Source organism: Peromyscus maniculatus, chromosome 15 (genome assembly GCF_049852395.1).
Source record: "Peromyscus maniculatus bairdii isolate BWxNUB_F1_BW_parent chromosome 15, HU_Pman_BW_mat_3.1, whole genome shotgun sequence".
In the NCBI taxonomy this organism is placed as follows: domain Eukaryota; kingdom Metazoa; phylum Chordata; class Mammalia; order Rodentia; family Cricetidae; genus Peromyscus; species Peromyscus maniculatus.
In genome coordinates, this window is record NC_134866.1 from 29,895,574 (window position 1) to 29,913,684 (window position 18,111).

Here is an 18,111-nt window from a genome sequence, read left to right on the forward strand (position 1 = left end):
TGTATGATTATACCCATGTATTATAAGCCTTGCTCCCAGCATTCATCTAAGAGCTTGTTTTTACAGCAATTACAATAAATACAGTAAATGCAAAGACTCATGTCTGTTTGATGTACTGAGAGTAAATGACTATTGAGTACTTGGTCCTCAAAAGGGCATCTATATCCCTCCCTCTGGGACTCAAGGAACACAGCAGAATAAGGGAAAAAAGAAGATAAGAGCTGGATGGTGGGGAGAAGGGTCATAAAACACTCTCCTTCTGAACATGCCATGCCTGTTGCATTCATGATCTCACAGGAGCTTGGTCTGCCTACACTGGATCTTACTTTCAATCAGGATGAGGAATGACCCATGCAACTCTGCCCTTCATGGGGGAAAACTGCTGACTGTCCATGGATACTGGGGGAGGGAAGGACATTGCCATCAGTGGTTGGGCCACGAGTGAGTCACCCAACTCCAGAAGATAGCTCCACACCCAGGCTCACTCAATGATTGCCCTGGTTAAATACAGTGGTTCTGGATAATAATAAATTCAGTGGTTCTGGTTAAATATTAAATACAGTGGGATTCTCTCTCTCTTTCTCTCTCTCTCTCTCTCTCTCTCTCTCTCTCTCTCTCTCTTCCTCTCTCTCTCTCTCTCACTCTCTCTCTCTTTTTCTCTCTCTCTCACACACTACATTCTTTCTCATACACCACACACACACACACACACACACCAAGACAAGAATATGGGAGGAAAATTTGCAAGTGGAAGGGAAGTAAATAGGGAACTAGATAAAAAGATAGAAAACATGGGGGAGTAAGTATTTATCAGAATATACATTACATATGTGCATGAAATTATATAAAAAAAAAAAACTTTCAGGCACTGAACTCCCAGCTACCAATGTAGAAAAAATAATTTGTATATAGAAATGTGTTTGTGTGTGTCTGTGTGTGTGCATGTGTATATAAAAATATTCACAACAGGTTAATTTTAACCACACAAAGCTATAAGTAGCCTGTTCTCTATCAATAGTAACTAAATAAGTTAACTATGGCAATGCACACAATAGAATATGACTAAAAACCACAAAGAATTATTTGCAGACACTATGAATGAACCTTTATACAACAACTTTGTTTAAAACACTACAATAAAAGTATATATAACTTATAATCCAATTTATATAAAACAAGGAAGACAAAAACTAACATAGTAATATTAGTTGTTGACCACCAGTAGCTATTGAGAAGTAATATGGCCAACAGCAAAGATTATGAAGAGCCATGGAGGAGAAATCTTCTGTGATGATAAATGTACATGTGTTCAGATATTTAAGTATAGGTAGGTATAGATATAAATATACGTGTAAATATATAGTAATTATGATGACTTTGTCAATTGTAACCCAATAAAATACTTTCCAAAGTGAAATGTGACCAAAAAGAAATAATAGGTGTTCTTTGTATTTTAAGTGATTAAAAACTAAACTGGAAACACTATGTGGGGAAAATGTTATTCATTTGTTCATTAGAAAGTACAGGACACTCAGTACTAATAGGACTTAGTTTTCAAAACTCAACTCATGGAAAAATATTCAAATTAGGTCAGGCCTTCTTCCTGAGTGAGAGGACTGGATTCAGATTTTAGGAAGGACCTGATATCTGGCTGGAATTTACAGGACAGAACAGCAAGGATAGAGTTATGCATGAGAGAACAGAGTGCTATGTTAGAGGGAAGAAGTCCTTCATTGGAGATTTTCAAGAAACAGGTCAATCCTAATATTCCAATCCCTCCTCAGTTCAGCAATGATTAAGAAATAGTCAATGGAACGATATACAGAAGGCACAGATGGTCCCTTGTAGATAGGGTTTTCTCCAGTCCTGCCTGGCCCACGGCTAGGACAAATCTCTCTCACCTGCCAGTCCCACAGCTGCTCAAACCCAACCAAGAAAACACAAAGAGACTTATATTACTTATAAACTGTATGGCCATGGCAGGCTTCTTGCTAACTATTCTTTTATCTTAAATCAACACATTTCTAATAATCTATAAGTTGCCACATGGCTCGTGGCTTACCAGTATCTTAACATCTTCTCATGGAGGTGACTGGCAGTGTCTCTCTGCCTCAGCCTTCCTGTTCCCAGAATTCTCCTCTCTCCTTGTTCCACCTGTACTTCCTGCCTGGCTACTGGCCAATCAGCATTTTATTTATACAGAATAATATCCACAGCAATCCCTCTCTATGTCAATGTCCTTGATTCAACTCTTAATTTACAGAAGAGTTTCAACTGGCTTGGAACAATTAAGAGTGCTATTCTGACTCCTATGAGAATCCTCTTTCTCTCTCTCTCTCTCTCTCTCTCTCTCTCTCTCTCTCTCTCTCTCTCTGTGTGTGTGTGTGTGTGTGTGTGTGTGTGTGTCTGCCTCTCTGTCGCTGCCTGTGTATATGAGAGAGAGAGAGATTGTGTGTGTGTGTGTGTGTGTCTGTCTGTCTGTCAGGTTGAGAATTCTGATATTTAATGATAATGGTATGTTTTAAGATGTAGAACCAAAAGTATTAAATCAACTTCACCTTACATAGTGAATGAAAGTTTCATACATTGTGTTGCTATGGACTAAAGTCAATAAACAGATAGAGAACAAAATGCCTGTGTTCTAATCTGAAACTAAATTCTAAGTTAGGGATATCATCATATCTGCTCTATCTGCTTTTTTAACTAACTACCATGACAAAGAAGAACCAGCCTACTAGAAGGGATGAAGGTTGTCTGGTCAGGCAGGACATATATACAAACAAGTCCTGGCTTGAATATTTGTAGCAAATCACCGAGGATCTCTGCTGTTATTGGACTGGTGCCCCAAAACAAAAACAACATTTAGATTGATATATGTTCCTTTTGAAAGTTGGGGCAGACAGGTATTTATATGTGGCTCAGTTGTTATAGTGCCTGGCTAGTGTATTTGTACTCAAGAACCATACAAAACTTTATGGCATACATCTATTATCCCAGAACTCAGAAAGTAAAGGAAGTTTGACCACAAAATCAAGGTTATCATTTAATACAAAGCAGTTGTGAAGCCAGCCTGGTATACATGGAAACCTTTCACTAGATGATAGATAGACAGATAGGTAAGTAGGCAGTTAGGTAGATATCTAGATACATAGATAGATACATAGACAGACAGATACATACATACATACATACATACATACATACATACATATGCTGTGGGATGTCTTTCTGTACACTGTGAATATGTGTTGCTGTAATTGGTTGATGAATAAAACTGTTTTAGCCAATGGCCAGGCAGAATAAGGTTAGGTGATACAATTAAATTAAGATGGGGATGAAGAAGGGCAGAGATGGGGCAGATGCCATCCAGCTGCCAAGGAAGCAGGATGTGTAGAAAAAATAGGTTAACAAGTCACGAACCACATGTCAAGGCATAGATAAGAAATATGAGTTAATTTAATTGTAAGTGCTAGCTAGTAATAAGCCTGAGCTGTTGACCAAGGATTTATGACTAATAAAAGTCTCTGAATGAATAATCAGGTACTGGCAGGCAGGAGAGAACCATCTGGTTACATAGATTTCTTTATGGTGAGTGCTAATGTGGTCAAAAGATTAACACATTATGAATAAGGCCTTGGGGATCTGTGAGAGAAGCTCCAGGGAAAAGAGGAGAGGGCCTTTTACCTCAAGTGTATTTGTTCTCTGGATTGTTCTCAGACATGATTTCATACTTGCTGCAACAGATACTTAAATTCAATTTATAAGATATGTTATTTTTTGTTGCATGATAGAACATAGCTATAGAACCCAATCTTGTAAAAGGATATTCCTAGCGCTCTCCTCAGGGTATCCTGAATCTGGATATGGCCTTTTGGTGTACTTTTGTGCTTTCCCAGGTATAATCTATAGTACATGTTAAAACTGACCTGTCCTGGGAGAGTTCTAGGAAACAGTTACTCTGCTTAAATTTAATACATGATCACTGGTGTCTATTTCCTTGTTTTTCCTGATCATGTATTTCTGAATTCAAACAATCTTCTTGGATCATTGTATTGATTGTTACAGTTGTGTATAAAGTACATTGAAATTGAAATAATATGTTTCTGTTAACATTATAAACAGTAGTCTAATTGATTCCCTAAGTTCTTCAAATTCCAGGTCTTGAAGACAGATCTGCATAGGTCAATGAAGGTTGACAGTAAGTGTAAGGAAGCGTGTTATAGAAACGAAAGAACTACAAGGTCAAACCATTCACCCTTCCGTCCTGGCACTATCAAATATTTGCAAATCATGTGAATGCCAAATACCTTTATTTCTTCAAGTTGTCTGTCATACAGTTTTTCAGGTTGAATAACCACAGAATTAAGTGATCCAGACAAATAATTAATGTTCACATGTTTCAATACAGAGTTTCAGTTGAAGGTTGGATAAACATGCTCTAGTAATGTTGTTACTAATCCACTTAAATCCACTAATCACAAATCCACTTAAAGTCTACTGGGAAATAAAAAGAAAGTCTAACCCATTATCACATCTGAAATGTCCAATGTTTATGGAAGTAGAAAGGACCTCTGAGTTGGGACTGGTGACTCATGCCTATAAACCCAGAAGTTGAGAAGCTAGGATAAGAGCATTCCTTGAGTTTGAGAACAACCATGGGTATATGAATATGTTCCATGAAAGCTTGGGCCTGTCTGAGAAAAAATAAGAAAAAGAAAAAGAAAGAAGAGAACACAGGAAGGGGGGCAAATAGCAGGGCATGGTGACAGGGAGAGAGAAGAAAAAGAATATAAAAGACAAAAGAAAATTTAGGTCAACGACACTTGCATCTAAGAATTAAAGACAATTGGTCAACAGACATGGAGGATTTCTTTGCAGACCTTTTGTGCATAGCTTGTTAAAAGATCAGAGAGTCTATAGCTTTGAGCAATAGTCAAAGGTTATGAGACTAGACAAAACAGGATAAACATGAACTCCACTTATGAACCCAGAATATTAAGGCAAATTAAATATATAAATACATCAAATAGCCAGGCGGTGGTGACTTTTAATCTCAGCACTCTGGAGGCAGAGCCAGGTGGATCTCCGTTAGTTCAAAGCCAGCATGGTCTAAAGAGCAAGATCCAGGACAGGCACCAAAACTACACACAGAAACCCTGTCTCAAAAAAAAATACATTCAATAAACAAAGAATTGAAGTTTTCTGGGCTTCTGCCTGAATCTATCAGCAGAGACTGGTGGGTTTTGGTTTACTTATGATTCTCTGTACTCAATAAGCTAGGTAAGAACTTCTAATATCATTCTGCAGAGTTTTGGGGGAGCCAGTTATTCTTCAAGAATCTGGAGTTTTCTCAGTCAAACATCCTAAACTTTGAGCATAAATAAAAAGATAATTAGAAAAATATTTCTTAAATTTTAGGTCTTTTAAAGATAGAAACAGATTTATGTGGCACTGAATATAGATATCCTTAGATAATTAAAATCCTAAATATGGCAGAATATGTCTAATCAACACTACTTTTAGACATACTTGACATAAAATTTCTCAAAATGATCAATAATGATGTGTAGTGTTGACTGTGAGTGATATTCAAGTAATGGGTTATTTAATCTGTTTTTAATGCCATAAAAATATCTGATGTTTGTTAATTTATCATGTTAATATTTTACTGAGATGGCTCAGCAGTTTAAAGTGTATACTACTCTTGCAGAGGACCCATGTTCAGTTCCAAAAATCCACATTAGGCAGTTCCCATCTTCTGGCTAACTCCAGGTCCAGGTGATTCAACCACTTGGGTTGGCCTCCTTGGGCACTTGTACCCATATGCAGAAATATACACCATAACACATAAATATACACAATGAAAATAAACATAAACATAAAAAATTATTTATCTCATAGTTTTAAAGATTAACACTCCAGGATGATTATTGTGTGGAGCCTTGGCTGGATGCCTTTTCACTGCATCATAATACGGAAGGGGATGTGTTTAATATATAGTGAGCACTTGAGCCACACGACAAAAGAGAAGAAAGAGGCCAGAGAAGAAAAGGCTCATTCTTTCATAAACACCTACTCCACTGAGTAAAAATATCTACCCATGGATGGACAATGTAATTCCTTTCCAAGTGTATACCTTCATAGGCCAATCAGCTTTTAGTAGGCCTAATACTTAAGGATCACTAATGTTCAATACCAAAGGTTCTGGCAATCACAGTCAACCTACACCACTATGTAAAATACAGAAGTATATCATATGAGGACAAGACCACAAAGTCTAATGAGATCTCCAAAACTTATATATGCACATATATATATACTTTCACACACACACATACACACACACACACAAACACACACATACACACACACAAACACACATACCACAATTTATATCTAAATAAGATCAAATACAGAACTTATATCAAACAGTTCTATACAAAATCTATTATTTTTTATTTAAAGTGACTTAATTTATTAATTGATTTTAAAAGTACCTGGGATAATAAGCTTTTCATTAAGCAGATTAGTCACATTATGTCCATGGTCTTGAAGAATTTGTGACACATGGTTTATCACCACATAGTGGCTTCCACCTAGAAATAAAACATAAGTTCATTTTGGTGAAGCTAATGAAAAGAATTCTGCTTACCATAAATAGCTGACATAAAGAAATCCAAAAGTAAGTGTAAAGACACAGAAAGCCTCATAATGAATAAATGGAAACCAAAACTTCCATGCCCTCAATTACATTTTAGATGATATCCAGGATGTGAACCCAGAGCTCTGACTACCAAAGATAGGAAGGTAATGCCTGAAAAGATGGCTCAGCAGTTAAAAGCAGTTACTGCTCTCATATAGGACTCAGGTTCCATTCCAAGCGCTCACATGATACCTCACAACCACCTGAAACTCTACTTCTAGGATTTCTAACACCTTCTTCTGGCCTCCATGGTCATTTCATGCACATGATGCACTTATATATTTTATGTGTAGGCAAAGGACTCATAATCACAAACTTAAAAATAAATTATTTTAAAAATCTGAAGGTTCTTATATTTTTGGTTGTGAGCCTAGCCTTTAATGGCTGAGCCATCTCTCCAGGAATGGGGGGTGGCCTGGGGGGAAGAGGAGGGGGCAGGAAGGGAGAGAACAAGGGAATCTGTGGCTATTATGTAGAACTGAATAGTATTTTAAAATAAAATTTTAAAAAAAATCTAACGGTTCTTGATTAACGAGCTTCTCTGCTTGGACAATAGACAATCTTTATCCTTGATCCATGTACATTTTCCACTGTGTCTTCTCATAACTACATTAATCATTCTGCCTCTTCTTCTAAAATGATCCCTGAGCCTCAGGTGCAGAAGTTGCTTCATCCAGTCATTTTGTTCAATAAATTACCAGAGATGGAAAATACATCACAATAAGATGGCTGATATTTTTTCAGTGAAAGAAATTTCATGGGGAGAGATGCTTATTGAACCCTTAAGAAATTTCTCTTCTTGGACCTGAGTTTCTACCATTTTGAATAAAGCCATTAAGGGTCATCATGAGGTCTCAATAATTCTGGGGTGCTCATGAAGAACATCAGATGCATGAGGAACTGGGGCAACAAATTCTTCAACAATCCTAGGATCTTCAGGAAAGGTACAAGTATCTATAGAAGGATTTTTACTTGGGCTAATGGCTCACAAATAATGACCCAGAAACTTATTATCAAGTAATAATGATAGTCCCTAGCTTAGGCTTGTCCCACTAGCTCTTATAATTTAAATTAATCCATTTATAGTAATCTACATTTTACCTTGTGGCTTTTTATCTTTCTTCCATTCTGTATGTCTGATTTCCCCCAATCTTCTTGCCATCTCTTCTGTGCCTTGATTGTGTTCCCCATTTCCTCTCTAGGTCTGGAAATCCTGCCTTTACATCTTGCCTAGTTATTGACAATTTATCTCTTTATTAATCCTATCACAGCGATATGTCTTTACACAGTGTATAAATATTACACAAGTATCATCAAACAATAGCTTCTCTGTGGCTACAATTTCTTTAGAACAATAGTTTGAGTCCAGAGCTGAAGCAGAGAATGATAAATTAAGAAGAGAAATGGAATTTGTACAATAAAAGCTGGGAGATCAAAGTGATTGGGAGAACTCAGAGCACCATGATTAAAATGGGGCAGAGCAGGAAAAAGTCAGGAAAGTTGAATCTATACATTGTATGAATCACTCTTTTCATTCACATTTGTGTAGTCTGAAATAACACAACACAGATAAAAGCCTACTACACCCTGATTTTCCTGTTCTTGTTCTTATTAGACTTAGAAGGGGTGCCCAGTGAAACAGCCATTCTAATGAGTACTCACAAGAAAGAGCTCATCCTGGAGAAAATCTGAGAATTTCAAACTGCACAAACTGAGCCAGTGAGCCCAGGAAAAAAAGTGAAGTATCAAGAGTTGTGTCTTCACCTTCATTACATTAAAAATACCAGCACAAAAGCAGATGGATGAAACAACTTCTGCACCTGAGGCTCAGATATCATTTCAGAAGAGGGGACAGAATGATTAAGAATCAGAAGAACATGGAGTTTGCTGTGAGATTGTGTCTCCTAAGAATATCAGAATCTATATTCATGAAGTCTCACCAGCAAGACATGAACCAAATAAGAACAACATAAAAATGCTAAAGTTGATGTAGGAAAGCACAGATCCTTCAACCCTTCACACACACACAGCAAAAACAAACATAAATACAGAGTCAACTAAGAAATGGTGAAAATAGGAGAACCAGTCTTACCTAGTGAAGACAACAGTAATTGTTTATCCAATACAAAATTGACATTGTGTTGATATATTTGATAAAACTGTGACACTCCAAGACTGTTAACAAAATTAACATTGAATCAGTGGGCTACCAAGTGAGTTACAGGAAAGGCGCAAAGCTACACAGAGAAACCAACCCTGTCTCGAAAAAAAACAAACAAAAAAAATGGTATGCAAAATTAGATTAAATTATAAAATAAAAAATATTAAATATGGCATAGAGGAAATGTAAAATCACCAAGAATATATCTATACTGATAAACTTTAAAAGCACAGTTTTATGAATTAATTGCTAATATTTTCTTCTAATAAATATAACTTTATTGTAAAAAAAAAAGAAAATGTATATGAATTCATTATGGGACATTATAAATGTGAGTTGTAGCCTTGCCAGATGCAGCCCAGTCCCTTTATCCGTCTGAGGAGACTGTTATTCTAGGGTTTAGGAGTACATCTAAATTCTAGTGCCCAGTTCTGTGTAATGGTTACTTCTACAGCAGCTGAAAGAAAACTCCTGCTTTACATAATTATCATCTGCCAGGCAGAGGTGGCTCACACCTTTAATCCTAGCACTCAGGAGGCAGAGGCAGGTGGATCTCTATAAGTTTGAGGCCAGGTGGTCTACAGAGAGAGTTATGAGACAGCCAGGACAACATAAAGAAGCTCTCTCAAAAGAAAAGAAAAAGAAAAAAAGCACAAAACAAAAAGACTGCAAAGGGGGAGAGCAGGAGAGTTTGCTCTGTGTTTAAAGTACTGGATCTTCTTCCAGAGGACCCAGGTTCAATTCCAGGCACTGTCAAGGGGGCTCCTAGTCACATGTAACTCCAGTTCCAGAAGATCTGATGCCTTCTCAGGAACCCCACAGTGCCTGGGCACATAAGTAGCAAACAGACAGACATGCAGGTAAAAATACTTCTACAATAAGCACAAATAGGAATATATTTTTATCATCATCTTGCTGAGATAGTGAGTAGTAGTGAAGAGGACCAGATACAGCTAACTTACTGTTCATTGTTGAATCCATAATGTCAATAGCTTTGCTCTAAAGTAGCATTAGAAGCCAACGATGAAATGCTTATAGACGAGCATTCCCTTATGACAATGACAGCTAAAGGAGGTAGAGTTTGAGATAGATACACAAATTGTAGGCACAAAAGGGTTAGTGACAAGATATCTTAATTTGCAAAAGCTCCTTAGTAATGCTACAGAGTAAGCTCAGATGTCAGAAGTCAGTAAGAGCAGAATCATAGTCCCTTCAGAATGTTTTTCCTTATAATAAACAAAAAAATCTAACTAAGCCATCCAGCTTCATTTGCTTTTGGTTAACTTTTAAAAATCATTAATTTTAGAGGTCCTAAAGTACAACATGTGAGTTATTTGCTGACAATTTGGCTTTGGGTAATATCTATTATGAGTGTATTGTGTTCACACATTACAAATTAAGTGTCTATGTTCTTTTTTGCAGAAGCTTGAAGGTTACCTATGTTAGAATCTTGACTCTTTACCAGAAACACTAGGTATCCAAATTAGGATTAAAATAACATAATGCATTCATCAATTCTGCTTTCTTATTCTATCTGTGTCCTTTCCTGTCCTAATCCTTGGGAAATCCTATTCAGCTATGAATGCAAACAGGTTAAAAATTGTAAAAAAAAAAAAAAAAAAAAAGGGGGTTTTCACAAAGCCTATATATGGGTTTGATGTTGTTTGTTGCCTTTGGTACTAGTATGTATTTCCCCTACCCAACCCTGACTTTTATCAGTGATTCATGCATATAAAGCCCTACCCAATTATTATGAGCCTCAGTCCAAAAAACAGAGCATGGATATTTGTGGTGTTCAGAGTAACTTAGAAGTACCTACAATAAGATGACACCCTAATGACATGCAAACTTCAGTGACTGTGTGCTTATTCAGAAGAACAAGAAATACTTTTGGAAACAAAAATATTTATGGACATAGCCAAACCCCTGAAAATCAATAAAGGCTCATTGCTCCCTTTTTTGGAAGAATAGACTGATCACTTTGACTAATATGCCTCCCATCTACTCACAATCTAAACTGCTAGTAGAGAAGCCTTTCTTGTCTTCCTTACAATACACTACTCAGTCTTCCGCTACTGTTTCCACATCAGATGCTATTTCCATCTACTATTTACCCCCACTCTTTGGTAGAATCACTTCTGAGCACCATATTTTACAATGCATCCTTCCTCCCCCAGGTTTGATCTAAGCCTAGTTTGAAAATCTCTTGCATGGTCTGTCCAGTACATGCTGTTTGCATGAGACATGTTAACCCAAGTATACTGGTCTCATAAGACTCTAATTTGCCAACAAGCACTCACCAACTGTAGATATAGTCAGGATTTTTGCAGCATCCAAGAGAAGAACCTCAAGAAGAAATAAGCTCACTAGAAGCCCAATCTGATGCTCAGCCATTTGTAAATCAAGTGGAGCACAGGCACAGGATGCACAGCTTGAGAACTGTGTGCCACTAAGGGACCCTGTGAGCCTCTGTCACAAAGCACTGGCTGTGCCCTTGAAATGAGGTAAAATGAGATCTTACTCTGCTCTTCCAAATGTCTTCTTGCTCTTTGCCTTGTCTCTGCTGGTCTCTTTCCATTGGACATTCTGTTTCACCCTCCTTCACCAGAGTTGATAGAAGAACGGGTGCTGAGTTAATATTTACCTTGTCCTCTAGCCAAAATATCCTCTTTACTGCCTCTAACTCTCTAAATTGTGAATGAAGGAACCCTGTGGAATCCTGTCAATGACAGCATCTTGAAGTGACATGTAGCATGAACCTTTTATAGGCCCATTCCCCCCTAACTTACAAGACTCTGCCTCCCCTGTCATTTGTCATTTGTATCCTATTGCCATATCTATAACCCATTATGCCAGGTGCCAGTATTAAAATCTCCGATAGTGTCAATGTAAGCTAATGATTCAGGAAAACACCTAAGATTATTGCTCAAGATCTCATGAACACAAACTCATGAACATGTGTTAGTGGCCTAAGTGCAGAACTTTACCCCCAAAATAAAATACGTACCTTTCTTTACTTCTTACTCTGTGGCTTGTTGTGTAGCTGGGAGGCTGGACCATAGAGTCCTCTACTCCTTCTCCTTTCACTTCCTGTTCTTTTTTCCCAGATTTCTCCTCCTATTTAATCTCTCAGTCTGCCAGTCCTATCTATACTTTCTCTTGCCTTGCTTTTGGTCATTCAACTCTTTATTGTACAAATCAGATGTTTTAGACAGGTAAAGTAACACAGCTTCACAGAGTTAAGCAAATGCAACATATCCTTGCATCATTAAGCAAGTGTTCCACAGCATAAACAAATGTAACACATCTTTAACTAATATTCCATAACATTTCCCCCTTTTGGCCTAAGCAAAAATGAAAAGATTTGCCAGGCTGTGGTGGCGCATGCCTGTAATCCCAACACCTGGCAGACAGAGGCAAGCGGATCTCTGTGAGTTCAAGGCCAGCCTGGTCTACAAAGTGAGTTCCAGGAAAGGCACAAAACTACACAGAGAAACTCTGTCTTGAAAAACAAACAAAAAAAAGTAAATAAAAATGAAAAGTTTTAACTTAGCATAGTAAAATTATACACAACAAAACAGTTATTAAGTAAGAATTACATTTACAATATTCAGTCCATGAGTATTTTACAATTTAAAGAAAAATTACATTGTCTATCTTATCTTAGTGATTCTAAAGTTTTATAACTAGTTTGTTTTAACATAACTGAAGAAAAACTGTAACTATTTAGTCTTTAACACCAAAGACCCCAGAATAAAGGATGACCTAAGAGCAGAGACAACTGGCTTTTTGGACAGTCACCTAAAATTCCTCTGTATTATTGGGGCATGCACCTTCAGCCCAGGCCTACAATATCTGACAGACTTTTCAGTGAATCAGGAAATTTGAAGGACTCTCCTGCCTTGTATTGGCAATGTTCATCAGTTGCTTTCCTCTGAATCCTGCAGAATATCTAACAGACTCCTCTGTGAAGTGACAATTTTGAAAGACTGTCCAGCCTTGTTTTGACGAAGTTCAGCAGTGACTTTCCTGTGAGTATTACATGTGCAGTCTGTCAACACTCAAGGCAAAAGCAGTTTCTTGCCCAAATGGTTAGTCTTACCACATTGAAAATAAACTCCACCTGGAGTTTCTCTGATGCCTATCATCCCTTTATGAAGTAAATTAGTGCTTCCAGGATCAGATTATGTCTTATTGTCATGAAAATCTTAGGTTATTAAACTTCTTAAATGCTATATTCTGTAGGTCTTTGAAGTATTTGAAAACCATCTATCTGTCTAAAATATACCTGTTTAATCATGAAAACATACCAGATGTGACTACATGTTTGATTATTATAAATTAACTACTAAACTCATCTCTTAATTATACTTTGCATTTTTAAATGAGCTACATAAGCACTATACACCAAACATGAGTACAAGCTTATACACAATGTAACAAAAATAATTGTAAATTTATATCAATTTGTCAAAACCCATTCCAATGCATAACATATGAGACTGAGAGTTGTCTTTTTACCCTATATTTCTATATTCCTGTAAATGTTACAAAATAGACATAACTCACCAAATAACAAGAGACTACCTACCCCATCTTTTGGGAATGTAGGCATCATGTACTCCAGACTGCTTCCTGTTGTCTGTAGGTAAAGGCATCTTTAGGATTCCCTGAGAAAACATGAGGTGACAGCCAAGTCATGGGAAGACTAGCTGTTTCCTTTATTGATATATATCACCTGTCAAGATTCAGGAGGTCTTCACCAAACAAACATGATCCACATCAACTCAGAAGGAACATACAGACTCTCATTTCCTATGGAAACAAAAGCAAAACCTCTTCTCCAATGTAACGTATTTTTGACATTATTTTAAAGTTAAGATAACCCCCAAAGTATTTAGGTGGCTCAATTTGTCAGTCAAGTTCACATGTTCATGTCTGATAGCAGCTGTTATTTACTCCTCGGCATTCAAAAAATTCAAAATAAACACAATACTATACAGGATCCAGATTCCCTGTGTATTTTGCATCACTATGTGTCTTTTTCTTTTACATTATTTATACTCTCTCTTTAAATAATTTATTTCTTTCTATGACTGGTAATAGCCTTTTTTTCTTTTTTCTTAAACTTTCATGCATTGTAAAACACAGTGGAACCTATTTAGAGGTTTTTTTTTTCCTTGTGTGAACCTGCTTTACTGCATATCTCTAGTCTTTTTTGAAATGTGAACAAACTTTAAACTGCTAAGTGGAAGGACCTATGCTAATGCTTTGGTGGCTGGCTTTACCCCACGTCCTTGGTTATGAAAGCCAACCTTAAAATTTAAGACCCAGTCAGACTGCCTAATCAGAGGTACCTTCAACTCCCAAACTATGGAATGTTGGTGCCCTGCACTTTGGCAGACATATTTACTTGGCTTTTGGTTTCTATTTGGTGAGAAATAGACTGTTTCAGTGCTGTGCAACAAGACAGATTTTCTTAATGGAGTAGTATTTATTTTGGTTTTTGTGGGCTTTTTTTTTTTCTGGTTTCCTCAGGCTATAGGAATATTTAAGACCCACAGTGAATGCCAAAATATACTTGTTTGTTTTTACACTTTTTCCTCTTTTTTCCTTGGGGGCTGGAGGCCCACTATCCAGCACCCAAAGAATTACACGGCATCTTATTCTTACTTATAAATGAATGGCTCTTGCTTGGCTTGTTTCTAGACAAATTTTCTTAACTGAAATTATCCAGACTATCTTTTGCTTCCAGGCTTTTAACTTTCTATATACATTCCTTTACTTCTTACTCTGTGGCTTGCTCTTTAGCTAGGTGACTGGACTCTGGAGTCCTCTTCTCTTTCTCCATTTGCACCCCAATCTCTCTTCACAGATTTCCCCTCTTATTTATTCTCTCTGCATGCCAGCCCTACCTATTCTTTCTCCTGCCTAGCTATTGATCATTCAGATCTTTTTTAGACAAACCAGGTGTTTTAGACAGGCAAATTAAAACAGCTTTACAGAGTTAAACAAATGCAACATAATAGAATGCAACAAATATTTACATCATTAAACAAATTTTCCACAGCATAAAAACATGTAACACATCTATAACTAATATTCCAGAACAACAGAATAATTAAGATTGAAGCCTACAGTTCTGAATAAACATCATAAAACAGAATGGAAATATTGCACAATCCTCCCAAGAGCAAGTTGGAGGTGCCATCAAATTCTGCCCACTTGTAAATCAACCCAAGAAGAGGACCATACAGCCCTATACTGTCATCTTCACATTCTAGTCTAACATTAAACAGTTTTGTGAAGTTTCCCAGTGTAGCCACAAAACAGATGCTGTGGAATAATCCTTTTGTACAGTGTAAAGATGTATCTTTGCCAAGGCACCTCTTGATTGCTTTATATAAAAGAGCTGACTGACCAATAGTTGTGCACAAAGAGTGTGAGTGAGAGAGCAAGACTAGGAGGATTCTGGGAAGAAGAAGGTTGTACTGTCAGGGTTACCAGCCAGACACAAAAGAAGCAAGAGATAAACAGACCATGCTCAAGAAGGTACCACCATGTGGCAGAGAATAAGTAAATGAGAAATTTGGGTTAATTTAAGTTGTAAGAGCTAGTTAGTAACAAGTATAACCTATTGCCCGAGCATTTATAATTAATGTGCCTCTGTGTAGTTAATTTGGGAAATGGCTGGTAGGACAGTAAAGTCCACCTACAAAGAAGAGAATCTACTTCAGCACTTTCCAAGCATGTAGAAGAATACAGCCTTGAATTCTGCTGTGTAGTATTGTATTTTGTGTCTACAAGTCTTTATCTATGTCCAAATTTAAACATTACATGCTGTGGGATGTTTTATATGGTAAATATGTTAATAAATAAAACACTGATTGGCTAATAGCCAGACAGGAAGTATAGGCAGGACTAACAGAGAAGAGAATTAAGGGAACAGTGCTGTGGGATGTTCTGTATGTCCTGTGGGAGCCCGTTCTCAGGTTCCTCATGGCTTTACCCAGCAGGTCCACATAGAGGATGATTAGGACCACGGGCCTGAGTGCAGGTGTCTGAGATGGTCTGCACTTGGCCGTGCTGTGGGATGTCAAGTTGCTCTGATTGGTCAATAAATAAAACCTGATTGGCTGCGGCTAGGCAGGAAGTATAGGCGGGACTAACAGAGAGGAGAAATAAAAGAACAGGAAGGCAGAAAGACTCACTGCAAGCCTCCACCCTGACAAGCAGCATGAAAAGATGCCAGTAAGCCATGAGCTGTGTGGCAGGGTATGGATTTGTGGAAATGGATTAATTTAAGCTATAAGAACAGTTAGCAAGAAGCCTGCCATGGCCATACAGTTTATAAAGCAATGTAAGTCTCTGTGTTTACTTGGTTGGGTTGAGCGGCTGTGGGACTGGCGGGTGACAAGAATTTGTCCTGACTGTGGGCAAGGCAGGAAAACTGTAGCTACAGAACAGGAAGGGGCCCAGACTTCCCTTCAGGACCAGAGGTGAGTGTCCTGGCTCAGCCCGGACCCCATCCCTGGGCACCAGCCACATGGAAAGACCTGCCCAACTTGGCCCCAGGTTCTGGCCATGCAGCAGGTTCCCTTCTAGTGCCACCAGGAACGATCCCCTACTCCAAGACCCCCGGCAGACCCTGCAATCTCCACACACTGCCCCCACGCCCATCTGCCCAAGACCCCAGCCACTTCCTGAGACTTAGAGACTGGCCCCCAGCACCCAACCTTCCCCCGGACTTCCCTTCTGGACCAGAGAGAGAGAGCTCCCATCCTGCCCCAGACTTCCCTTCTGGACCAGAGAGAGAGAGCTCCCATCCTGCCTCAGACTTCCCTTCTGGACCAGAGAGGACTCCCATCCTGCCCCAGACTTCCCTTCTGGACCAGAGAGGACTCCCATCCTGCCCCAGACTTCCCTTCTGGACAACAACTCCCATCCTGCCCTGGACTTTCCTTGTGGAAAAAAGCTCCCATCCTGCCCTGGACATCCCTTGTGGACAAAAGCACCCATCCTGACCTAGACTTCCCTTCAGGACAAGAGCTCCCATCCTGCCCCAGACTTCCTGTCTGGACAAGAGCTCCCATCCTGCCCCGGACTTCCTGTCTGGACAAGAGCTCCCATCCTGCCCCGGACTTCCCATCTAGATAAGAGCTTTCATCCTGCCCTGGAGTTCCCATTTGGACAAGAAAGCTCCCATCTGGACAAGAGAGAGAGAGACTTCCTGAATCTATCAGCTCTGTCTGAACCAAGTGCGCTGATAAGACCAAGAACAAACCACAAGGAGATGGGCAGATGTCAAGGCAGAAGTACATACAACAAAATGAAGAGCAATACAGCATCACCAGAACCTAGCCTGCCTCCAACATCTAGACCTCATCATCAAAAATTGGAAGAAGCAGAAGAAAACAGCCTTATGAATAACATCATGAAGAAGGTATAGGCTTGTGTAGAGGAAAAGAAAAAAAAATGGGAAGAACACTATAAACAACTAGAGGAAAGGGCAAACAAATTAGAAGAAAACAATAAAGTCCTGGAAGAAAACATTAAAGTACTGAAAGAAAACCATGAAAAAGCAATGAAACAAATAAAGGAAATGGTCTGAGACCTAAAAAGGGAAATAGAAAAAAATGAAGAATACATAAACAGAGGGAATGCTGGAAATAGAAAATCTGAGTAAACGATTAGGAACTTCAGATGCAAGTATAACCAACAGAATGCAAGAGATGGAAGAGAGGATCTCTGGTGTTGAAGATACAGTAGAAGAGATAGATTCTTCAGTCAAAGAAAACACTAAAGCCAACAAAGTCATAAACCAAAATGTCCAAGAAATTTGGGACACTATGAAAAGACCAACCTATGAATAATAGGGATAGAAGAAGGAGAAGAATACCAACTCAAAGGCACAGAAAATATATTCAACAAAATCATAGAAGAAAACTCTCCCAACTTAAAGAAGGAAATACCTATGAAGATACAAGAAGCCTATAGAACACCAAACAAACTAGACCCCCCCAAAAAGTCCCCTTGACACAAAATAATTAAACAACTAAACATACAGAATAAAGAAAGAATATTAAGAGCAGCAAAGGAAAAAGGCCAAGTGACCTATAAAGGCAAACCCATCAGAATAACACCCGATTTCTCAATGGAGATTTGAAAGCCAGAAGGACCTGGACAGATGTAATGCAGACACTAAGAGACCATGGATGTCAGCCCAGACTAATATACCCAGCAAAAC

At 38.3% G+C, this 18,111-nt stretch overlaps 1 protein-coding gene across 1 annotated transcript in view; it reads right to left on the reverse strand.

The window, feature by feature from the left end:
- The window catches only part of LOC143266846 (UDP-glucuronosyltransferase 3A1-like), a 43,507-nt gene extending 32,068 nt beyond the window's left edge, over positions 1-11,439 (reverse strand). The window contains exons 1-2 of the mRNA XM_076551785.1: positions 11,165-11,439; positions 6,498-6,596 (exon numbers count right to left, since the gene is read on the reverse strand). Coding sequence (XP_076407900.1) covers positions 6,498-6,596; positions 11,165-11,258 — 193 coding nt within the window. The 5' untranslated portion in view covers positions 11,259-11,439. The remainder of the gene's footprint in view (positions 1-6,497; positions 6,597-11,164) is intronic.
- Between the last annotated feature and the right edge of the window lie 6,672 nt (positions 11,440-18,111).